Consider the following 25,359-nt stretch of genomic DNA (forward strand, 5'->3'; position numbering starts at 1 on the left):
CCCCACTGATCTGTATATATTACTGGATAGCCGCTTGGTCAAGACTTTTGAAGCCGCGAGGCCGTCATATTACTCCTCCCAAGAAAGACATTCTACAATTTGCCTTAGAATGATATGCATCATTAGGCATATAATCTAAGGCTTAGATTATATGCCTAATGATGTTTACAGGAGGAAACTTTTATAATTTTTTTAATTAAATAATTATAACTGTAATTCAACAAAAAAAAATTCCTCTGCCAAATCTAATACAGTATTGGGGTCTAAGGAACTGAGTGATAAAGGGAAAAGGGTGGTCTTCAAAGCAGCACATATCGTCCACTTTTTAATTTAATTTTATTTACTTGTTAAAAAATAGTGACCACCCCGTCACAAAGCCTCCCACCCCCGCCCCTATACTAAGAGTTTACGAGCTGTATACGTATAATCTGTACGTATACGTATAGTTTATGCAATAGTCTGCTCACAAAATGGGAGGAGTAAAATGGCCGCCCTGTGACTTCAACGGCTTGCACGGGCGTGTATGGGCTGCTATCGGCTACATAAAATACAGTCCATTGAGAAATATATACAGATCAGTGCTAAAGAAGAAGAAGAAGAAGAAGAAGAAGAAAATAATAATAATAAAAAAAACTCATGTAAAAAACAAAACAAGACTTTTATACTTGGAATCAACATGGCGACGCGCTGTATCTTGCCACCACCTTCCAGATTGCTGTTTGTTTTAAAGGTGAGAAGACTCGCGTATGAATGGAACGTTTGAGATGACAAGTCGTCACCTTGTGTGTGTGTGTAGCTAGAAAACCTGGAAACAGAGAGCAAGCAAACGTCCTTCGTGATGGACAACATAGCAGTTATCCTCCTTGCAGAATTAAAGCGATTCTCACCACGACTTGACAAACTCACGTAAATAAGTATTGCTGTTCATGGCGATGAAGCGTCACCACATATGTAGCATTTGCACGATGCAGTAGAGCTCTACTGCAAAATACTAAATTGACCTTTTATGAAGTTTTGCAATATAAAAGCTGATTATTGTCATGTTATACAGTATATGAAATGCTTTTCTGTAATGAATGTTATTATATAATCAGATGTCAACGATGCTTAAAATGATATATGGTGTTTTGCAGTTTGCCCCCTTCCAGTCTGGATGTTGCGCTCTTCACAGCAAGGCTCAGTATTCCACCGCCCCCAGTCAGAATGAAAAGGTAACCTACCTGTTTTATTATGATGTGGTCGTCCCCTATCTGTGAGTTATTGGGTTCGATCCTCACTGGTGACCATGTCGAAGTGTCCTTGAGCAAGACACTGAACCCCGATTTGCTCCCAATGTTACCTGGCAACAGTCGGCTATTGGTGTGTGACTGGGTGAATGTGAGGCATTGTAAAATTGTAATTATTGAACCAGACAATGCTAATGGACGCGAAGCTAGCCTCTGAGCACACGCGTGTTTTTTTAAATTTAAAATATCATCATCGTAATTTTGATCACACATAAATGGGAAATCAACGCAGATTGTACAAACCTGTAAAGTTGACGGATAAACGCTAGTTTTCTCCCTGACAAAAATAGATGATTGAAGTTGACTGTTTTCATCTCTTTCCACAGACATTTGACAAGATTCTAATAGCAAACAGAGGGGAGATTGCCTGCAGGGTAAGACTGTCTTACATCCATAAATTCTACTGAATCTGTAGCTGTTATATGTGACACCCACACCATGTGGGTGTAAAGAAAAATACTCCAATAGATGTTTTGGGATCCGTCGTATTTAAATTTGCATAGCTAATGCCATTTCTGCAACCACTACATAGTGCACATTGACCATAAAGTTAATAGGAAACTGCACCCAAAATGTCAAAACTTCGTTTTTTTATGTGCATGTTTTTTTTAATGATTATTATCACCTGCTGTTTACTTAAATCTATTAAGTATTAACTCATTCACTGCCATTGATGACTATAGACGTCAAAAAAAATTTGAACAATTTTTATTAGTTTAAAAAAAATCCCCGCTTTTGTTAACAAAAGTATAAAAAACAAGATTTTTTTGTATTAGAACAGATATAAAATTTGTGAAATCATGCGATTAATTACGTTTAAAAAATGTAATCGCCCGACGCCCCTAATTTTTATATATTTTTCTTTAAAAAAAACCATTATTAAAATAAAAAAATAATATATATATATATTTTTTTAAGAAAAGGTTATTAAAAAATAGGCACATCACGCAATTCAAATTTGTAATCGTAATCTGTTCTAAATGTACAAAAAAAATCGAGGTTTTCATACTCCTGTTAACAAAAATGGGAAAAAAATGTTTTAAAAAAATATTTAAAATGAATTTTTGACGTCTATAGCCGTCAATGGCAGTGAATGAGTTAAGACATTGCGTCTATTAGCTAATTGGGCCTGGCATTTTTAGGTCTTTTCAGCCTCGTGAGCGTGCAAAATTGCAACAACGTGATGTTGTTAAAAGAAAGGCGATGTCAACTTGACACTGTAAGCAGCTTTTTTTTGGGAACGTGTTGCTTCCGTAAAGTGACAAGTTAATGATTATTTGCAAACGACAATAAGGTTTTATCAGTTTGAACGTAAAATATTTATTTGTAGTGTATGCAATTAAGTGTCGGTTGAACATGATTTGCAAATCATTGTATTCTGTTTTTATTTATGTTTAACACAATGTCCCAACTTGTAGAAGACAACAAACATGCTACGACGACACTCTTGTCTTCAATTGATAATTATTTTACCCTACATAGCACCCCCCTGAAATTTATTATTATTATTATACGCAATGTTGAAGTACAATGCTTTGAGTAAAGTTGTCACATAGTAAGCTGTAGTGCTCAACATAATCGAGCATTACCCTAATTTTTTTAAAAATTTGTTTATTTATTATTTTAAAAAAAAATCTAATTTGTAATCAATGGCCCACATTTTGGCCAAATTTTGCCGTTATGGTATGTCGGAGAAAATCGAATAGAAAAAAAAAAAAGTACAGTACTCTGGATTGCACAGTAAGTCACTTAAGTTCCGTAATCACGTAATGTCTTCGTGTTACCATCAGGTGATCAAGACGTGCAAGAAGATGGGTATTCGGACCGTTGCTGTCCATAGTGACGTCGACTCCAATTCTGTGAGTTCGGATCCCGTCAATGCAGTATGATTTTTTTGCATTTTCTGTTGCCACTGTTTTGGGGTGGAAAACCAACCGTTAGAAACAAGGCGCCATATCTAAAGCAGTGCTGAGCAGACACTATGCAGTGGAAACACTTGCCTCAAGTTTGCCCATAGAATATTTGTCTTCACTTTGTTTTTGTTTTTATTGAGCACGTAAAAAATAATGGTTCGAATTTCCCGCCCTCTGTCTATGGATGTAACGTCGTGTGCAGAAGGGAGAGCGCAGTTTCATTTTTCAGCCACACGTGGCAGTAGTGATTCAAGTTACATTTCCTGCATTGAGCTGCTTTAAACAATAAAAAAAATAAAAACATGACGGTTTTAATGGAGGAGTTGTAGGGATTTCATTCATTGATATTTCCAGGTTAAACGGGAAATCTCGCTGTCTTTTGAGATTTTGAGATTAATTGTGACAGAGTAAACAAACATGGTGGACTTCCTAGTTTGTTTTTCATCAGGAAAAAAGCGGCATAAAAAGAAAAGGCGTTGTTTAAAGGAGTGTAACCCGCTCGCACTGACTGTTTTGATAGATGTTGAATCTCTGCTTGGTTTTATTTTAACATAATTCCACTCGCAATTTCGCAGGCCAGTGTGTCCATTGGACCCGCAAAATCCCCATTTTGACGTGAAAACTGATGCGAGGCCACTCATTTCGAGCTTTGTAAAAACTGTTCTGTGCATCCAGGTTCACGTCAAGATGGCTGACGAGGCGGTATGCGTAGGCCCCGCCCCCACCGGTCAGAGCTACCTCAACATGGATGCGATTATGGCTGCCGTCAGAGACACTAAATCCCAAGCTGTAAGTCTTTCCTGTTGAATAAATAATGTGTCATGATTATGAATGACTTTATTAACATTAAGGGCTCTTTTTATAAATAGTTTAAAAGATAAGTACAACAAGAACAACAAAACAAATATCTTATTGTCTGGACCGAAAGTTGAGTACCTCGCTCTGAAAGTTTGAGGGGTAGAATAATTTTGTCAGTGAGGAAATCATAAAAAGGACATTTGTTGGTATATTACACAAACTATTGTTGTAACTTAGGTTGTGCTAGTGTATTTTACAAGTAACTAAATTTCTGGAGAAATTGCATTTATTTTTTATTTTTATGAACACCTGTGGAATAGATGGATGCCGTGAAATATGGAATATATCGAAGTTGGAATGGGATGAAAAATGTGGAAGGAAATGTGAAATGTAGAATCAGGCCATTAAGAATGAGTGGGGAAAAGTAGGGTACAAAATGGGGAATTGTGGGTAAGGCGTGAATTTCTGGAATAAGAAAAATACACCCTAGAATGGCGTGAATTTTTGGAATATGTTAAAATTGGAATGAGGAGAATCGGCGGAATTATGCGGAAGTAGGTAGATGCCGAAAAAGTTTAAAACGCAATTATTTCATCATAAACAAGATAAAACATTTGACAAGCTTTATCTACAGGGTCTTCATTTGTTTTTCCTTTTGTCTAGGTGCACCCGGGATATGGCTTTCTTTCCGAAAACAAAGAGTTTGCAAAGAGACTCGTGAGTAAAATCCTCATTCCATATTCCACCATTCAGACAATTTCATTTTTCTATCTGGAGTGCACGTACACATGACGCACAGAATTGCATTTTCTTCCCTCGAGTGTATTTTGATAGGTCACGCACTTTTTAAAATGTCTGCCATGTCCGCAAAAACACAGCAACTAAAAAGGAGGCAGCAGTGAAGTCTTGGGAAAGTTTTTCTAGTGTGGAAACACCAAATTTGGTGTCTCCAAACGTCACATTTTTTTAAACTCAGGATGACCACCTATCATCCTAAATTGTACTGTTTTAACTTCTTTTTTTTTTCTCGCTACCTAACGAATATGTTTTGATGATGCATTTTCTAGGCAAAGGAGCGTGTGACATTTATTGGCCCAGACACTCATGCTATTCAAGCCATGGGGGATAAAATTGAGAGCAAACTAATTGCTAAGGCTGCAAAGGTTAACACGATTCCAGGATTTGATGGTGTGGTCAAGGTTTGCATAAAACATTTTCTTATTTTTATGTTTGACTGATTCGTTCCATTTGTTTGGGTTAATTATTTGAAGGGTATTTATGTTCCTTGGCAATGCTACATATATTTGTGACTCATTTATTTTCTGTAACCTGACTCTCTGTTGTAGACTCCAGAGGAAGCTGTTGAAATCTCAAAAAACATTGGTAAGTCACTTTTTGTATCCAAACAATATTGAGCAATTTTGCCTTTACTGCTATGATAAGGACAAACGTTGCTCCTTTTCCTACTTGAGATGGTCAAATAAACTGTCAGTTTTTACTTTTTCAATTTTTGTGCATTCATCGGCGATGTTTGAAAGATTTCTAGACTCATATTTTATTAACTTATTCACTCCCAGCCAGTTCCACTGAAGCAACCCTCTTCGCTCCTGGCCGGTTTACTGGATTTTGACAGATTTCGCAAAGGCCCACAGAATATTGTGTTCCGTTGCTATAAAAACGTGGAACATATCAAAAGAAAGTTTAGAGTCTCTTCTTTCATCAGGAAAAAAAGAAGAAGTGTATACATTTCCATTTTGCAGCAATTAGAATATAGCTAAGTGTCATCGTTATTCACAAATCTGTTGAAAACACTGGGGAAAAGAGCTTTTTTTGTAATAACTACCATTGCTTTAAGCAACCTCTTCAAGTCAGAAGCTGCATCAAAGCCTTCTGTATGCTCTAGCATAAAAACGTATAAATACGTTTTTGGGAGTGAGTGGTAAATTATTAAACGTATTGATACGTTTCTGGGTTTGAATGAGTTAACATTTAACATTTCGGCAATAATTCATGATTTTGTGTGTCATTATTTTTGTTATTCTTAGGCTACCCAGTAATGATAAAAGCATCTGCTGGCGGAGGAGGCAAAGGAATGAGAATTGCATGGAATGATGATGAAACAAGGTACGTCTCTTTGAGTAATAGAGCTCCAGGCTAACATTTTTTTGCTACGAGCGCAGTAGCCCCTAACTTAACATTTTTGGAGCGCTGGAAGAAAATGTAGGTGCTCACAAAGTAAATTGACTAGCAAAGTAAATATTCACATTCTGTGCCATTTTCATTGTATTACTAATAAATACCACAATGTTTTTTGATTCACAATTTATTAGGATGCTCTAATCCGATCAGGTATCGGCCCCCGACCATACCGTCTCTGGTGTTCTTTGATTTGATTTCAAGTTGCGGTTTCTTGATTGCATTTTTAAGGGAAGGCAAGTAGCCACTTGACATCAAACAACACGATTGTATTCTTTGCAACCGTGTTTTGTTGACAAATTGGCAAATTGCATCATATTGAGGTAAACATGGATAATTGGTAATTAACTCATTCACTGCCATAAATTCATAAAAAAAAAAAAGATTATAAAAAATTCGGGGCTTCAGGTGGTTAAAATTTTTAATCGTTATTAATTGCATGACTTCACAAGTTAACTCACAATTAATCACAAATTTTGTATATGTTCTAAATTTATCTGTAAAATGTGATAATTGAAGATGAACTCCTTCACTGCCATTGACGGCTATAGACGTCAAAACTTCATTTGAACTTTGAATTAGTAAAAAAAAAAAAAAAATCCACTTTTGTTAAGAAGAGTATTAAAACCTAGATTTTTTTTTGTACATTTAGAACAGATATAAAATGTTGGAGTAATTGGAGTCATGCGATTAATTACAATAAAAAATATATATTTAATCGCCTGACGCGACTTAAAGATAATAAAAAAATTCGGGGCGTCAGGCGATCATTTTTTTTTGTCGTAATTAATCGCATGACTTCACAAGTTAACTCACAATTAATCACAAATTTGATATCTGTTCTAAATGTACAATGAAAAAAATGTAGGTTTTCATACTCTTGTTAACAAAAGTGGGGAAAAAATGTTAAACTAATAGAAATAGTTCAAATGATTTTTTTTTTTACTTTTATAGCCGTCAATGGCAGTGAATTAATAAAAAATAAAATAAAAGATTATTAAAAATTCGGGGCTTCAGGTTGTTAAATTTTTTTATTGAAAATAATCGCATGACTTCACTAGTTCACGATTAATCACAAATTTTCTGTCTGTCCTAAATGTACAATAAGTTTTTTTATAGTATTTTTTTTACTCTTGTTAACAAAAGTGTGTGTGGGGGGGAATGATAAACTCATAGAAATTGTTAAAATTAATTTTTGACGTTTATAGCCGTCAATGGCAGTGAATGAGTTAATTAAATATAACACCTTCAAGGTACTGTAGTTAAACACATTCTATGCTGCTAAAAAAAAAAAAGGATGGTTCGTAAGTTACCTGTTTGAAAGGGTTCTGTTCAATAGCTTCAGCACAGTATTATTTCAAATATCTGACTTCAATCATGAAATGTGTTGTTTTTTTGCGCGTGTGCTTGTCTGCCTGTTATTACAGGGACGGCTTCCGGTTTTCATCGCAGGAAGCAGCGTCGAGCTTTGGAGACGATAGACTTCTTATTGAGAAATACATCGATAACCCAAGACACATAGAGATTCAGGTATACTGTCGTAAGTGTGCATAAAGGGGGTTTGGTGTCTTCTACGTACTTCAGCAGTGTTGCGCAAACTAGTTCAAAGTTCAGCTCACACATTTTAAAATCAGTGCATAGTTAAAAAAAAATTTTTTTTATTAAGTTCATTGGTCTAAAAATGAAACTAGTTCATAGTCCTTTTTTTTTTTCATAGTCCTTTTCTTGTACAATGCTAGTTTCCACATCGGCAAAGGGGATTTGGGGCAAATGCTTGAGATTCATCTAGGGCTTAATATAAGGACCGGAAGCTGAGATTCCTGGTGATGACGTATTTTATTTTTTTTCTAATTAAAGCCCTTTTGCCCATTTATGGCATTTTTACTGGCAACTTGGAGAAAAAATGAACTGTTCAAAACGGTTCATTTACCCTAGAATGAGCTCGTTCACAGAATCGTTCACCAAGCAAAAATGCATTACGTTCAGTTCACATTCAAGCAATGTTTTTTATTTTTTTATTTTTTTTAATGCTAGAGCATACAAAAGGTATGATGCAGCCTCGGAACTGAAGACAACGCTTAAAGCAATGGTAGTTATTACAACAAACGGCCAGCAGGTGGCAGCAGAGTATAAGAGATCAACAAGCTCTTTCCCCCAGTGTTTTGAACAGGTTTGTGAAAAATGATGAAACTTAGCTACATTTTAACGCTAATTGCTGCAAAACGGAAACCGATACAAATTTACTTTTTTTTCCCTGATGAAAGAAGAGACTCTAATCTTTCTTTTGGTAGGTTCCATAATTTTATAGCAATAGAACACAATATTCTGTGGGCCTTGCAAAATCTGTCAAAATCCAGTAAAACAGCCGGGAGCAAAGGGGGTTGCTTCATTAAAAAAAAAAAAAATTGTTTACATCGTATTTACACAAAGAATTCTTAAACGAAGTGGGCTTCTTCTCACAGGTGCTGGCTGATAAACATGGCAATGCTTTGTGGTTGAATGAAAGAGAGTGTTCTATCCAGAGGAGGAACCAGAAGGTGGTGGAAGAAGCGCCCAGGTTGGCAAGAAACTCATACATGATTTACTTTTACTTTATGTCAATATTTTACTTTAAAAAATGTTTCCTTGTAACAGTCTTTTTTCATACTTTGTGAATATACCATGTGTGCCAGGACAGGCCGTTTTGGAAGATTTAGCGAAAAATGCTCCCATACGTAAGACTTGTTTCATAAAGTTCCAGTATTTTCACTTTTTTTTTTTTGTGAGAATTTTCGGCACTACCACCAACCGATACCATCTTGCTTAAAGCAGTGAGTGTTCCACCGAATCACATGATGCAAAATAAGGCTCACTATTGGCTGTTTGTTACTTCTCCCGCCATACTGTTTGCCGCCAACCACCCGTGACTCATTACTGCTTACTGATTCTAAACATGGAAAAACGGACCACTGCGCTAAAACAAAATTATTTACCAACTAATCGATGGTTGGCAACTATTTAATAATCGATTTTCATCAATTAAATTGATGAATAGTTTCACCTCTATTTTGCATATCTGGTTCCCAGACTGGACTGCACTAAGTGAGATTGCCAAATAGTCGTATTAATACGTCTCGTAACAGGTTGGCCAACTTGGCCCTATAAGTTTTCAGTGGTGGCCCCCCCGGGGCCATCAGACCGCCGTAATGTTGAACCCTGCTCTGCTGGTTCCTCCATGAGAAACCGCATCTTTACAGCAATTGCATGTCACTGTTTTGACTTTCGTTTTGTTGGAGTGAAAAGTAATCTGCACAGCAAGACATGCTGGCGTTGTGATTTACGGCAGCACATCAACGGCCAAAAACACATGGAACTCTTATTTTTTTCTTTTCTAGTACTTTCCTGGACTCCGTGACAAGACGAGCAATGGGTGAGCAAGCAGTGCAGCTCGCCAAGGCTGTGCAGTACTCTTCTGCTGGTACAGTGGAGTTCCTGGTAGACTCGACAAAGAACTTCTACTTCCTGGAGATGAACACACGGCTGCAGGTCAGTGTTCGCATATGTAGGCTGAAATTCATTCTTGTGAATTATTTTTGTTTTCATTGGACCTGTTGTGTTTTGAAATAGAATTGAATCCACACATTCAAGGCGCAAGTGAATATGCAAAAAAAAATTGTGTACACTTCATGCCTTCTAACTATGGAAGTTTTTTGCATTCACTTGAAAAAAAAAACTCACCACAACAAATTTTTGGGGGGAGCTTTGTTTTTTTGAGTATTTTTTTTTCTTTCTTTCTGTTTTTCTGAATATTTTATTCTGAAAAACAGGCTGAAATAATTATTTTATAAAACAGGGTAAAATTACTCAGAAAAACAGGAAAATAAAAAAAAATTCAACTGAAAAAAATACTCCAAAAACCAATAATTTTTTTTTCAATAAAACAGAAAAAAATACTCAAAAAAACAAAGCTCCCCCCAAAATTTTGTCAGAAAAACAGGACTTTTTTTTTAAGTGAATGCAATACGCTTCCGTATTTAACAAATGTTTTTTGTTTTTGTTTTAAATGGGATCTTGGAACTTTCCATTTCTCACTCCAATCCTAGTTTGCTTGAACCATTTTTGTTTTAACTTTGCTCTCCAGGTTGAACATCCCATAACCGAGTGCATCACCGGTCTTGACCTGGTCGAGCAGATGATCCGCGTTGCCAAGGGTTACCAACTGCAGCACAGACAGGAAGATATCCCAATTAATGGTTGGGCCTTTGAGAGCCGCGTCTATGCTGAGGTTCGAATGGCTCATCTCTCCACATGGCGGCATTTATTGCAAATGCAGCATATCCATGTTTTCCTCTATTTCCGTTTTTGCGCTCTGCATGCCGCCCTCATCATTTATCGATCGTCACACGCGTCGATGTGTTTAGTCTTTACTGAATATAGTTGACTTGCAAAAAGCACAGTGTGAATACCAACCGCACCGAACGGGAAAAAAAATGTCTGTATTACTTAGAAAAAGCATGTTAGCTTGATTCAATAAATTGCTGTGTGTATGGTACGGTTGTGATAATAGCAAGGGCATTTTGTTAGCTATTTGACCGATCTGCAAACGAAATACTAACCAATCAATTTTTTCGCAAATGTTTTTAACATTTTCAAATTTGTGAAAAATCAACAATGTTTTGAGTAAATTTAAGACGACCTGTTTTGCCCTTAATACTAGCCGGCATATGTATTATTGATTAGCTACTCCGCCTCAAATTACTTCGCAAATGATCCCAAATACTGGATAATTATCTCAACGTAAATTGCTCTTTTGAAAGGCTGCAAAATAAAAGGTAAAAATAAAACAGATAGTGGTCAGACTTTAACTCATTCACTGCCATTGACGGCTATAGACGTCAAAAATTCATTTGAACTATTTCTATTTAACATTTTTTTCTACTTTTGTTAACAGTATAAAAACCTAGATTTTTTTATTGTGAATTTAGAACAGATATAAAATTTGTGATTAATTGTGAGTTAACTAATGAAGTCATGCGATTAATTACGATGACACATTTTAATTTAATTTTTAATTATCTTTGTCGTGTCAGGCGATTAATTTTTTTTTACTGTAATTAATCGCACAACTTCAATAGTTAACTCACGATTAATCACACATTTTATATCTGTTCTAAATGTACAATAAAAAAATCTAGGTTTTCATATTATTGTTAACAAAAGTGGAGGAAAAAAAAAGTTAAACTAATAGAAATAGTTCAAATGAATTTTTGACGTCTATAGCCGTGAATGAGTTAAGGTACCACCATATTATATTATTATTATAGATATATATATGGACTATATGGTATTATATTACCATATAGTCTTGCATCTGGTCATGCAGTATTTGTTACTATGACAATAAGGAGGATTTGCATTTTTCCCCTATTTCAGTTGAAAACATTTAGACTCATGTTGAAGTATAGTTGAGCTAATACTACCGCCTTTACACGTAAATGAAATTGTACTGTGTATGAATTTCTTCGAAGTTGCATTCTTTAGTAGAAGCTTCACATCTTTTCATTGAATCTTTTTAGGACCCTTACAAGTCATTTGGTCTCCCTTCCATCGGAAGGTTGTCCCAATACCAAGAACCAACCGATCTCAACAATGTAGGTAGTGTGTTTATGAAAATTCTCCCAATGCCTCCATAAAACCTCCATGAGACGTTAAATCCTGCCTCAGAAGTTTCAAGATTTTGAGATAAACGAATTTCGTACTGCCAGGTCCGGGTGGACAGCGGCATCCAGGAGGGAAGTGACATCAGCATCTATTATGATCCTATGATTTCTAAGGTTGGTTCATTATTGTTATTTTTTACAATTTAATTTTTAGGCAAATATTTATGATAAGGTAAATTGACTCCGACTGAATCTGGTATATGTTTGAAGTTAATAACCTACGGTGCTACAAGAGCAGAAGCCCTTTCCAAGATGGAGGATGCTCTGGATAACTACGTCATCAGAGGTACAGCCAATACGTTTTGAAGGTACAAGCACATTTTGTTGTAAATATTTTGTTGCTACAATGACATATGTTTTTTGCCTATAGGTGTAACTCACAACATTCCACTATTGAGAGAAATAATCACCCATCCTCGCTTTATTTCTGGCGACATTAGTACCAACTTCCTTCCAGACATTTACCCCGACGGCTTTAAAGGTCATCAGCTACAGGCGGAACAACAGCGGGAACTGCTAGCCGCCGCGGCAGCGCTGCACATCGCAGCCCAGCTCTGTTCCCAGAACGTTCTAGGTCATTTGAGGTGAGGACTCACTTAAGAGATTTGATGGTTTTAATGTCGTCTGAAAATATTGCCCATGACTTTCAGGTTTGGATACGATCGTCCATGAGAGAAAACCTTCTGTAAAGTGTCCATGTTCATATTCCTCACTCGTGTTGCTAAGGCGTGGACAAATTCTGTAAACTTTCTTGAGACTTTCTATTGGGATTACAGAGACTACATCTTAAGAATGACATTTGGTTTATGCAGTTGTAGTATTTTTCTGCGTTAATTGGTCATAAAATGTGATCTGCCGGTTTGATGACGTGATGGTTTTTAAGCCAGACATGCCAAAATAAATATAGATAACAGAGGTGGGCAGTTCGTGGGAGATGACGGACCCCGTTTTTCTGACACATGTTATGAGTATGTGCAACCATCAGCCGAGTAGTGCACAAATCTGGCCTGCATAAAAGCCTTTTCTAAAAGTGAGCCACAAGAAGTCACGTCTGCCAATATGATATTATTATATTATATATATATGTATATTTCTATCTGTTTCCGTTTTGTAACAATTAGCATTAGAATATAGCTCAGTTTCATCATTATTCACAAATCTATTTCAAATTGTGCTGAGAAAAGCTTTTTTCGACATGGCCCTGATTGATCTCTTTTGCCCTGCTGCCGCCTGCTTTTTGTAATAACTACCATTTCTTTAACAGTTTTGTGCAGTTGAGAGGCTGCATCAAAGCCTTCCGTATGCTCTAGCATAAAAAAACATTTAGAAAAAATAACGTCTAAATACGTCTTTGGGACATTTAAACATTTAAAATAGAACATATTTATACGTTTTTGGGAGCAAATGAGTTACGGTTGTGGTTCACAAATGCTCTCCATCTACCCTAGCTGAGCGGGAGCGGTTTTGCAAGAAGCAATGGGCAAACTTTTCAGCCTCCCTGTAATTGCAGCAAAAAGGGGTTAATTCAGGGGGGGATGAATACTTTTGCACACCCTACTTTTCAGTTTTTTTGTTGTAAAATAAGTTTGAAAACGATATCCACTTTGTATTCAACTTTCACATCAATGAAATATATTTATGTTTGTGGTCGAACCATGCCAAAATGTTTGAAAAACTCAAGGGGGGGTGAAGACTTGGGGGGTGAAGACTTTTGCAAGGCGATGAAAGTGCAATCTGTTTCGCTGCAGCTGTACCTTTTTATGAATCCCTTTGCTCTACTGTAGCGAATCATTTTGAACTGGCCAATACCATCTAAGATGGTAACAGGCTTTTGATGTTATACTAGAAAGCAGCAATTCGGGTCTCTTTAAATGTAATCGTTGTTGTGTGTTTTCATTGCAGGATACCCTCAGTACCTGTGGAGAGTAGTTGCTGGGAGTTATGTGCACAGCTGGGAGAACAATGGTTTGAAGTAGACGTTAATAAATCCGGAGACATGTGTACGGTGAGTCAAGTTTATTTCACCCGTATTTATCAACGTGATACATTTAAGGCAACCTAATGTGTATTGCAAGTTTGTCTGAAATTGCAATTCTTACGTACAATAATAATAACAAAAAAGTTATGCACTCCAAATGTTGATTTTTTTGGGAGGGTTGAAATAAAAATAATTTGGTATTTTGCTATCTAATTAATAATAATCTTGAAAAGAGTTAAGTTCTCCTACCAGAATGGCAAAATGAAAAACAAGTGTTTAGAAAAAGAGACACAATGAGAAACAAAGCTAGTCTTTCTTCTTAAAATGGATTATTATTAGTTGTCAATTATTACTTTTTAAATACCTTCAAATATGTAAATGAAGCAGTGTATCAAACCTCTGTTGTTAGCCTCTCTCTCTCTTACGCCGTCACTCAAGGCAAAAAAAAGAAAGAATTTGCAACAGAGTGAACATCTCAGCTAGTTAGCTTACCTTTAGTCTTACCACTGATCTTGCCAGTGTGAAAGATTCTTATTTTATTTTCTTTTTTATGACGCCACTAAGCGCAATAATCGACCTGGTTTCTACTTTTGGCCACAATGTGCTAACCTGGCTCAGAGGTGGCAAATCCAGGTCCAAAAAGTAAAAACCCTGCCACAGTTTTGCGTTAGCCCCATGGTGCTAAGCTAGCGAGCTCCCTAGCTAGCTCCCCAAGTGCTCGGGTTACCTGCTAGGGAGCTAACAAGCTAGCACAAGGGGCTGGCAATCGCGGTACTTTTCAAACGGTTCCGGTGCTTAAAGTACTCCGTTTTTTCAACGGTCAAAACCAATCATCGAAGGTGATATACAACTTGAGGAATTGTGTGTATTTGCAGAATGTCCTTGAAAGCACCATTGGAGCTCTTGTGTAAAATTAGAGTGGATTTTCTCCCCATAGGTACACGTGGATGGAGAGCGGGTGGATGTGCATGGACAGTGGAACTTGGCTTCCCCACTGCTACCGCTCACTATCAATAATAAGCACAGACTGTTACAGGTAATGAACTAAAAACGTGCCATTTGTGCATTTTGTTTGAAATGATTTTCATTACATCTGTGTCGACAATAATGTCCTATTTTGCTTTAGTGTCTATCCCGAGATGCTTCAGGACACATAGTTCTACAGTATCTGGGCACATCGGTAAGGTTATTATTTGTAAGAATTTGTTTGACATTCCTTAATAGGGCTTTTTATCGTGACTTTGATTTTGGCTTCTATTGATCTGTAAAATGTGATAATTGAAGATGAACTCCTTCACTGCCATTGACGGCTATAGACGTCAAAACTTCATTTGAACTTTGAATTAGTAAAAAAAAAAAAAATCCACTTTTGTTAAGAAGAGTATTAAAACCTAGATTTTTTTTTGTACATTTAGAACAGATATAAAATGTTGGAGTAATTGGAGTCATGCGATTAATTACAATAAAAAAATAATATTTAATCGCCTGACGCGACTTAAAGATAATAAAAAAATTTGGGGCGTCAGGCGATCATTTTTTTTTGTCGTAATTAATCGCATGACTTCACTAGTTAACTCACAATTAATCACAAATTTGATATCTGTTCTAAATGTACAATAAAAAAATCAAGGTTTTCATAGTGTTAACAAAAGTAGAAAAAAAAATGTTTACCTAATGAATTTTTGACGTCTATAGCCGTCTATAGCCGTCAATGGCAGTGAATGAGTTAATGTGCAGAACAGCGCCGTGTGTTTACAAATACCCTGAACGCACCATGATTGCTGTGAATGAATTGTTCAAAAAGTATTCCTACTTTTTTATTTATTTTTTTCAGTTTAAGATTCGCATTCTGTCCAAGTTGGCAGCCAAATTAAACTCTTACATGCCAGATAAAGTTCCCGAAGACACCAGCAGCATCCTGCGTTCACCAATGCCTGGCACAGTGGTTGCAGTTACGGTTAAGCCCGGTGATGAGGTAAAACGTGCACTGTGTGTTTATGTACTGCAGCTATGGCCAAGGCAAACGGCTCGAGTCTCATGAATAAGAGGAATTAAGACCTTTAACCCATTAAGGCCGAACGCGCCTGGCAAAAGTCACCCCTGAAAACCTGAAGTTTTCCTGGAAATTCAACACTAGTGTAAATGCCTACTAAATAAATGATATCTCAGCTCCCGAAGCAGATTTCAGCGCTTACACCTGTGGCATTCGCACATGGGATCACTGAATGTCCCTTTAACGCATTCACTGCCATTGACGACTATAGACGTCAAAAATGAATTTCACTTTTTTTTCCACTTTTGTCAACAAGAGTATAAAAACCTAGAAAAAATGTATTGTACATTTAGAACAGATATAAAAATGTGTGAAGTCATGTGATTAATTATAATAAAAAAATGTAATCGCCTGATGCCCCTAATTTAAAAAAAAAAAAGATTCTAAAAAATTTGGGGCGTCAGACAATTAAATTTTTTAAATTGTAATTAATCGATTAATCACAAATTATATGTTATAAATGCACCCCAAAAATGTTTTCTAGGTTTTCATACTCTTGTTAACAAATGTGGAAAAAAATGTGAAACCAATATAGTTCAAAATATTTTTTTGACGTCTTTAGCCGTCAATGGCAGTGAATGAGTTAAAAGGTAGAAGAGCGCCCCCTGGCTCTCGTGGTAGAAACGCAGTAATGCGATCCTGGCCTTAATGGATTAATAGTGGTGTCTTATTCCCTCAATGATAAGTAGTAACCATTAGAGCGGTTTGAAACACTGCTCGTAAATGCATCCATGCAGTTTTCGTATGTTGTGTTGCTGTGGACACGTAGGTCGCAGAAGGCCAAGAAATCTGTGTGATTGAAGCCATGAAAATGCAGAACAGTATGACTGCTGTCAAACAAGGAAAGGTCAGTGCAACTATTTTGTCAACGGATGATAGCGAAATCACTAATGGATGAAATAAATGTTCAAATGGAATCTTGTACTATTTATGAACTCGTTCGCTGCCATTGACGGCTATAGACGCCCAAAATTCATTGGAACTATTTCTATTAGTTTTTCCCCACTTTTGTTAACAAAAGTATGAAAACATAGAAAATATAATTTTTTTGTTGTATTAGAACAGATATAAAATGTGTGATTATTCGTGAGTTAACTAGTGAAGTTGCCCTTAATTTTTAATAAGCTTTACTTTTTAAAAAACATTAAAAATAAAAAAATATTTTTTTTTTAAAGAAAAGATTATTAAAAATGAGGGGCATCAGGTGATTAAAATTTGTAATCGTAATTAATCGCATGACTTCACTAGTTAACTCACAATTATTCACAAATTTTATATCTGTTCTAAATGTACAAAAAAAAATCTAGGTTTTCATACTCTTGTTAACAAAAATGGAAAAAAAATGTTAAACCCATAAAAATAGTTAACATTGTAACAATAGTCGTCATTGGCAGTGAATGAGTTAATGTCCCTTTTTTTGTGTGTGTGTGTCTCGACAGGTAAAAAGTGTCCACTGTAAGGCAGGCGAAACGGTTGGTGAAGGAGATTTGCTTGTGGAGCTTGAATAAAACAAGTCATAGCACGGTATTTATTTATGTATTTATTTATTTATGATCCGTCTCCAGTCCACAATGGATACTCAATACTGGGAAAATAACTACTTATGACCAACCTCTCCTGTCACCACAGTGTCAACAGCAGAAATTGGTGTCCTCAAAAGTGCCTGAGCGTTGAGCTTTACCAACAATATGAGTCACAATTTTACTCAGATTTCATCTTCTTGTTTCCAAGATCTGTTACTCTTATTTTGATATAATAAAATCTTCTCAAAGACTTTTGCCTGTTGTTGGTTCACATGCCTCATGAAACTAAAGCCTTTGTGCCCCCCCCCCCAACTTTGCATCATATCTCTTTTTTCATATATAACAAGTGACAGATTTTCTTAAAGGGACAGTGTGTAGAATTTTTCAATATTCAGTTTTTTTTTTAACTCAATCACTGCCATTGGCGGCTATAAACGTCAAAAATTTATTTGAACTATTTCTATTAGTTTAAAATTTATTGTACATTTAGAACAGATATAACATTTGTGATTAATCGTGAGTAAACTAGTGAAGTCATGCGATTAATTATGATAAAAAAAATATTTTTTAACCTTTTCTTTAAAAAAAAAAAGATTAAAAAAATATTTTAAAAATACTTTGAAAAGAACAAGAAAAGATTATTAAAAATTAGGGGCGTCAGGCAAATTTTTCGTAATTAATGGCATGACTTCACTAGTTAACTTCATAAATTTGATATCTTCTAAATGTACAATATTTTATTTCTAGGTTTTCATACTCAACAAAAAAAAATGTAACAAAAGTTTTTAAACTAATAGAAATAGTTTCAATAAATTTTTGACGTCTATAGCCGTCAATGGCAGTGAATGAGTTAAAAGTGCATTGCGGAGTTTGTCACTTTTTATTTTATTTTATTACTTGTGACTGCCACCTCTGGCCTAAAGTGTAACTGCAGCCTCTGTGTCAAGTGTGAGCATGTGCACTCAAAATCATATATTTTTTTTAAGTTTTCTGTGCTCATGTTTTTTTGGGGGGGGTTTTCAGTTGCCATTTTAATTGTGTTAACACAACACTACCTGTCCACGGAGACAAAGGGAAAATACAAGCTGATAGGAGCAGTTGCAGTAAAAAAAAAAAAAAAAGGGCTCTTTGCAATTTTCAGCTTTTTGCGTAAAATGCCGTTTTTATTGATTTTACCGAAAGCATATTAAACAGTTGTGAAAAGTTGAATAAACCGTTTATTTCTTGCATTTTTGTGTTCCAGTTTTTGCTGCATAAACTTTAAGATCATTAGTTTTCAGGGGGGGGAAAAAAGTTTGTTTTTCATATCTTCTTCTTTTTTTTTTACATCTTCAACAAACTAAATAATAATACAAGTAATCCAAGCATCGCTGGATGGAGACAAAATGAGAAGAGTGACCTGCTCGTCCCGAATAAGCGATAACTCCGCAGTGCTATTCTTCAAAGAGAGGCGGAGGAGAGAGTTTCAGACTGAAACTCTCTTGTGCCGGATGAGGTTGGACTAGAATCCCGGCTCTCTCGTTGCCGTGGCAGCGCGAGAGCTCCGTCAGGACGGACAGCTGGTGGTTGGACGAGAGAGGGAGACGTCACAACTCCGACAAGCGCCGCACTTGCATGAGCGTATCAGTCTCACCCTTGATGGTCCCTTGTATAAACATCGTAGCTGATCCCAGGACTGTTCTTGTTGAAAGTCCAGCATGACCTCCTCAAAAACCTGCGTTACAATACGGAACGAATAAATACACATTCAGCTGATAAGACGTTGTGCAGTCATGTGCACATTTCTGGAAAACTTTAAAATTGTTGCCCACTTGGCATACATTGCAACGAGGGGTGGGAATCTTTGAACGTCGCGCGATTCGATTCAGAATCGATTTTTGATTCAAAAATGATTTGATTGACGATGATTTTTGCTTCAATCTGTAGATGTGCAAGGAATTGTAATGATCTACTCCAGTCTGACTCGCTAATGCTAATTAGCGCGCTACTTGCGGCACTTTTATCACTCAAAAGAACGGCTCCACACTGCACAAAAAACAACTTTTATTGGGATAACTTGATCGGGACTTTTTCCTTCTCTCTAATGTGGCTACAACTTAACAGTGTATCAGACCGCGTGGAACCACACTGCCCCTAAGTGGCCAAATTGAGTACAACATGAACAGCGCTCCAAATAAAGGCACACACAGACAACGGCAAGACAGTATAAAATAGTTTAAATAAAATAGATTTGGGGACATTTAAAAATTATTCTGAATCGTACTAAATATTAATGGCGATTCTTATGAGAATCGATTTTTTTGGCACACCCCTAATTGCAACCAGGTCATCCTGGAAGGGGGATTCCCACATTTGAAGTTCCTTACTTTTCCCCTTATATATTTTTTTTAGTTTTCCTTGCCATCTTGTGGTTAAAGGGATACTTGACTCATTGAGCGGTTTTCATAAAAAAAAAAAAAAATCTTCTTTACTTTTTATTTGATACTGAGCCATTTTAAACAGTAAAAAGATCATATTGTGTCTATAATTTCTTTTTCAAGAACAATTAATGCCTTTAAAAACTAATTTGGTCACTTGCTGTCGACTGAAGGCGACATCACCTGTGCAGAGGAAGTAGGTAACGACCAATCATGGCTCAGTTTGCTGACCGAACCCAGAAAACAGGTGAGCCGTGATTGGTCGTTTCTTGTTTCCCCGTCGACGGCAAGTGGAAAAATGTGGAAAACAAGGGGATGTTGTTGATATTTGTCAAGTGTGTGCGTGTGAAGCCTATTGAGACTCTTTTGTGATTAAGGACTATAATGTAAATACATTTGACTTGACTTGGATCGTGTTAAAATCCTAACACATTACAACCTATTCTTTTGGTCTTGCGAAGTTGTTAAATCCTTACCTTCTTTCTCCGAGCGTCATCGTGATGTACAGATGAAAGTCGAGTCTGAGACACAAAAGGAAGTTGAGGAATACAGCAGCAAAACTCATAAAACTCTTTAAATCATACAGGCTTGGATCTTAACTCATTCACTGCCATTGACGGCTATAGACGTCAAAAATTTGAACTATTTCTGATAGTTTAACATTTTTCCCACTTTTGTTAACAAGAGTATAAAAACCTTAGAACATATAGAAAATTTGAGATTAAAAGATTAATTGTGAGTTAACGAGTGAAGTCATGCGATTAATTACGATTAAAAATGGTTAATCGCCTGACGCCCCTAAATTTTAATAATCCCCCCAAAAAAAAGATTATAAAAAATTGGGAAAAAATTATTACAATTATTTTATTTTATTAATTTTTTAAAGAAAAGATTACTAAAAATTAGGGGTGTCAGGTGATTAAATTTTTTAATCGTAATTAATTGCATGTCTTCACTAAATAACTCACGATTAATCACAAATTTTATATCGGTTCTAAATATAAAAAATAAAAAAAGTCTAGGTTTTCCTACTCTTGTTAACAAAAGTGGAAAAAAATGTTAAACTAATAGAAATAGTTCAAATTCATTTATGACGTCTATAGCCGTCAATGGCAGTGAACGAGTTAGAGAACTGCTGAACACTAAACACTTTTCTGGTCCTTCCGACAGTGTTGCTGGGAAAAGTGAAACGCGTGTGTGTACGCGTGCGGCCCAATCCACAAACCTGCGCAAGGGATGCGCTGAGACTTCTCTTTGGTACGCTATACCGGCCACCTTTTCCTCTGTGAATGGTGGAACACTTGTAGCAACTCCACTGCTGCTGCTCCGAAGCACATCCCAATCCACAGTCCATGGTTTGCTGCTGCAGGCACTGAACGTGGTACAGGTGACCACAGCTAATAAGGAAAGACAGATTACATTTGACTATTCAGCATTTGATTGGTTAAGCTACAGCGTCAGGATTATGCATCATCTACTTGACAAGTAAGCAAGGCTGGGTATGAATATATTCTGAGAAAAAAAAACCCTTAAAATCGGGTTATTACTGTGTTATTACTGTGTTAGTGTAGCTTTGTGATAAGACTATGGCTTCCGACTAATTAGAGGAGCGGAAGACATTCATTGGCTGAGGACATTGTGTACAGTGAGATATTTGATCTTTTATTATTTAGAAAATAATTACAGCTGTCAAATGATTACATTTTTTAAATCAGATTTATCACATCATCTATAATAACTAATTTGCACCCAAAAATGTATAATAATATCTATTTTAAATATTACCAAGCTCCCAAAGACGTATTCATACGTTTTTTAATGCTAGAGCATACTTTGATGCAACCTCTGAACTAAAGAGAATGCATTAAGCAATGGTAGTTATTACCCAAAAAAAAGAGTATAAGAGATCAACCAGGGCCGTGCTGCCTTCTTTTTTGACAGCGTTTTCACCAGGAATGTGAATATCGATGAAACTTAGCTATATTCTAATGCTAATTGCTGCAAAACGGAAATAGAGACAAATCTTTTTTTTTTCCTGATGTAAGAAGAGACTCTAATCTCTCTTTTGGGGCTTTTGGAACTCTAAATATTATTATTATCATCATTGCATTGAGATGTGAATATATATCATGAATGCTGCATAAATACAGGATATATGAATGTCATTTCTCGAGCGCAGATCGTATTTACCTGAATAGAAGGATCTGCTCGGCCGGGTCCTGCCACCTTTTGTACTGTTGTAGGCAAATGTTGCAGTAGTCTTGTCTTGGGTGGAGTCCCCTTGTCACAGCAGTGCGCAGATGAGCCAGCGACCAGTGGAGGTCATGATTCAACAGACTCGTGGTTGTTTCAAATAAAGTCTTCAACACAAAACACCAGTTACATATTAGAAATGTTCTTTGCACACAAACTCAAGTCAAATAATTAGAGGTGTGCATAGTGCATAGTAACTCATTCACTGCCATTGACGGCTATAGATTAAAAGAGAAAAATTAATTAGAACTATTTCTATTAGTTTAAATATTTTTCCACTTTTGTTAATTTTTTTTGTTGAAAATCTAGAAAATTGTACATTTAGAACAGGTATCAAATTTATGATTAATAGTGAGTTAACTAGTGAAGTCATGCGATTATTATTACGTTTAAAAATTGTAATCGCCCGACGCCCCTAATTTTTAATAATTTTTTTCTTCTTACATTTTTTTAAACAATTAAAATAATAATAATCATGAGTTAACTAGTGAAGCCATGCGATTAATTATGTTTAAAAATTGTAATGGCCCGACGCCCCTAATTTTTTCTTAAAAAAAACAAACAATAATTACGAAAAAATGTAATCACAAATTTTTAATAATCTTTTTTTCTTCTATTTTTAAAAACATTTTTTAATAATTTTTTTTTAAGAAAAGATAATTAAACTTTTTTTTTATCATAATTAATTGCATGACTTCACTAGTTAACTCACAATTAATCACACATTGTAAAACTGTTTTAAATGTACAGGAAAATTTTGTTCTAGGTTTTTATATTCTTGTTAACAAAAGTGGGGATTTTTTTTTTTTAACTAGTGAAATAGTTCAAATGAATTTTTGACGTCAATAACCGTCAATGGCAGTGAATGAGGTAATAATTATAATAATTTACCTGTTCATAGTTGAAAGTTTCAAGCATCCCAAGAATTAGGACTTGGATCTCTCCAATTCCTTTCTCATAAATGGGATTCTGTTGGAAACAAAGGACAAATGTTACGTCATAAATGGAAACTTTAGAATGAAACACTGTTAAACTTTTGAATTTGTTACACAGTAATTTTCATGCAAAATCAACTTTTTTGAATTTTCAGCCATATTAACTCATTCACTGCCATTGACGTCTAAAAAGGTAAAAAAAAACATTTGTACTATTTTTATTAGTTTGAAAAAAAAATCCACTTTTGTTAACAAGAGTATGAAAACCTAGACATTTAAAAAAAAATCTTTAAAAAAGAAAAGAAAAAAATATTTTTTTAAATTAAGGGCGTCAGGCAATATTTTTTTTAATTGTAATTAATCACATGACCTAACACGATTAATCACAAATTTTATCGCTGTTCTAAATGCCCAATATATTTTTTCTAGGTTTTCATTTTTTTTAACTCATATAAATAGTTCTTAATAATTTCATTGTATTATATTATATAATTATATAACTATATAGATTTTTTTAATCATAATAATAATTATATAATTTATTTTTAAATCATATAATATATTTTTTTATGTCTACAGCTGTCAATGGCAGTGAATGAGTTCAAATGATATTTCCTCACTAAAAACACCGCCAAAGTGGTGTTTTCCTCAAGTCTGCAAGTCAAGCGAGACGCCTGACAACTAAGCGTAACCACGGCGACCTTGGCGACAGACCACCCAGCAGCTGTTTGTCTGTGATCATCATTTCTCAAAAGGACTGCCTGGTTAACCTTGCCCAGTACCGAAGATGACGTTTTCAGTTACCGTACATTCATAAATGACACTCGGTTTGGCTAATAGAGCATATGCATGGCAGCACATCTTTTTTTTTTTTTTTAATATAACGCTTTCAAAACAGCTATAGCTGTCACAAAGCTCTTTACAGAAACACTTTAATCATTTCCGGTGCATTAAGTCTACAAAGCCCTGCCGAGGATGGGACCACCAAGCCACACCCCTCACCCTCTCCCCCACCACGTTTGTAAGCGATTTGTTCTCATCAGTTACTGTAAGCAACAAGGTCAGACTTCAATCTTTTGTTTGAGCCATAAGTACAGGTATATAGTAGCAAACAGGTGAGTAATGAGTAATTCAAGACAAATAACAGAGATACCTGCAGTATCTGCTGTATGATAGCAGGCAGCGAGACCAAGCTGCTCATACTGTTGAGAACATTCATTGTCAGGTCCTTTAAGACTGGAAAACACACACAAAAAAAAAAAAATGTTTTATTTTATTTTTATTTTTTTTTAATCAGCACTCATTCACTCCCAGCCATTTTAAGTGAAGCAACCCCCTTCGCTCCCGGCGGTTTTATTGGATTTTGACTGATTTTGCAAGGGCCACGGAATATTGTGTTCTATTGTTTTAAAAACACGGATCCTACCAAAAGAAAGGTTAGAGTCTCTTCGTTCGCCAGGAAAAAAAAGTATATTTCTATCTGTTTCCGTTTTGCAGCAATTAGCATTAGAATATAGCAAAGTTTCAGTTATTCACATTCCGGTTGAAAACACTGACAAAAAGAACTTGTTGCAACATGGCCCTGGTTGATCTCTTATACTCTGCTGCCACCTGCTGGCCGTTTTTGTCATAACTACAATTGCTTCAAGCATTCTCTTCAGTTCAGAGGCTGCATCAAAGGCTTCTGTATGCTCTGCGCTACCATAAAAAATAAAAAACATATCAAATAACGTATAAATGCGTCTTTGGGAGCATGGTGATATTTAAAATAGAACATATACGTTGTTGGGAGCAAATTAGTTAACATAGTTTCATAGTATGAAAAGAGTCGAAACTTTTTAAATAAAATCTATTAGTATTTTCTATCTCTGCCTACAAACTTGGTCAAAATCTGTCCTGGGTTTTGACAAATTAAAATAAAGGTCACGAAAATGTATCCAGATTTTGCGAAAAAGTACCCATATCGGTATTGGTAATTGCGATATTGCAAGGTTACCTTTTTCCACTGTGAATTCAAGGATTCTTGAAATGAGACCGATCCAAATGGCTGAAGTTACAATCAGACATCACATCAATAGCAGCCTTTAGAATTTTGATATGCATTGTAACTAAAAGAAAAAAACATCCTTTTATGTGTCCTACCATGGCATGAACTACTCCAACCTCCACATTCCTTAGCCCTTTAAGATCACGTTTCAAATCTTCAATATATTCATGTGGTCTGTACAGTATGCCTAAGACTGAGAATGTCTGACTTTCAAACCTGTAAAGTTTGATCATAGCAAAAGGAACAACGTACTGGAAGTGT

The 25,359-nt window shown here is 35.8% G+C and overlaps 2 protein-coding genes across 3 annotated transcripts in view; one reads left to right on the forward strand and one right to left on the reverse strand.

The window, feature by feature from the left end:
- Window positions 1-531: 531 nt before the first annotated feature.
- pcca (propionyl-CoA carboxylase subunit alpha) lies at window positions 532-17,696 on the forward strand. The gene is made up of 24 exons (XM_086092687.1): window positions 532-730; window positions 1,134-1,211; window positions 1,613-1,660; window positions 3,077-3,145; window positions 3,875-3,988; window positions 4,661-4,714; window positions 5,065-5,196; window positions 5,344-5,380; window positions 6,043-6,121; window positions 7,621-7,723; window positions 8,656-8,750; window positions 9,568-9,718; window positions 10,314-10,457; window positions 11,749-11,823; window positions 11,938-12,006; window positions 12,103-12,178; window positions 12,263-12,476; window positions 13,795-13,897; window positions 14,808-14,906; window positions 14,997-15,050; window positions 15,705-15,845; window positions 16,693-16,770; window positions 17,363-17,447; window positions 17,553-17,696. The coding sequence occupies exons 1-23, from the start codon at window positions 677-679 to the stop codon at window positions 17,429-17,431; spliced, it is 2,136 nt and encodes a 711-aa protein (XP_085948813.1). The 5' UTR covers window positions 532-676; the 3' UTR covers window positions 17,432-17,447; window positions 17,553-17,696.
- Window positions 17,261-25,359, reverse strand: part of vps8 (VPS8 subunit of CORVET complex) — a 33,859-nt gene continuing 25,760 nt past the window's right edge. The window contains exons 38-44 of one of the 2 annotated variants that reach the window (XM_086092684.1): window positions 24,205-24,287; window positions 23,008-23,085; window positions 22,054-22,223; window positions 21,089-21,260; window positions 20,340-20,384; window positions 19,080-19,160; window positions 17,261-19,005 (exon numbers count right to left, since the gene is read on the reverse strand). In XM_086092684.1, coding sequence (XP_085948810.1) covers window positions 18,880-19,005; window positions 19,080-19,160; window positions 20,340-20,384; window positions 21,089-21,260; window positions 22,054-22,223; window positions 23,008-23,085; window positions 24,205-24,287 — 755 coding nt within the window. In that variant the 3' untranslated portion in view covers window positions 17,261-18,879. The remainder of the gene's footprint in view (window positions 19,006-19,079; window positions 19,161-20,339; window positions 20,385-21,088; window positions 21,261-22,053; window positions 22,224-23,007; window positions 23,086-24,204; window positions 24,288-25,359) is intronic. The other variant, XM_086092686.1, reaches the window with a different exon arrangement.

This window comes from Leptonotus elevatus, chromosome 13 (assembly GCF_054856555.1).
Source record: "Leptonotus elevatus isolate MCC_2025b chromosome 13, RoL_Lele_1.0, whole genome shotgun sequence".
NCBI lineage: Eukaryota > Metazoa > Chordata > Actinopteri > Syngnathiformes > Syngnathidae > Leptonotus > Leptonotus elevatus.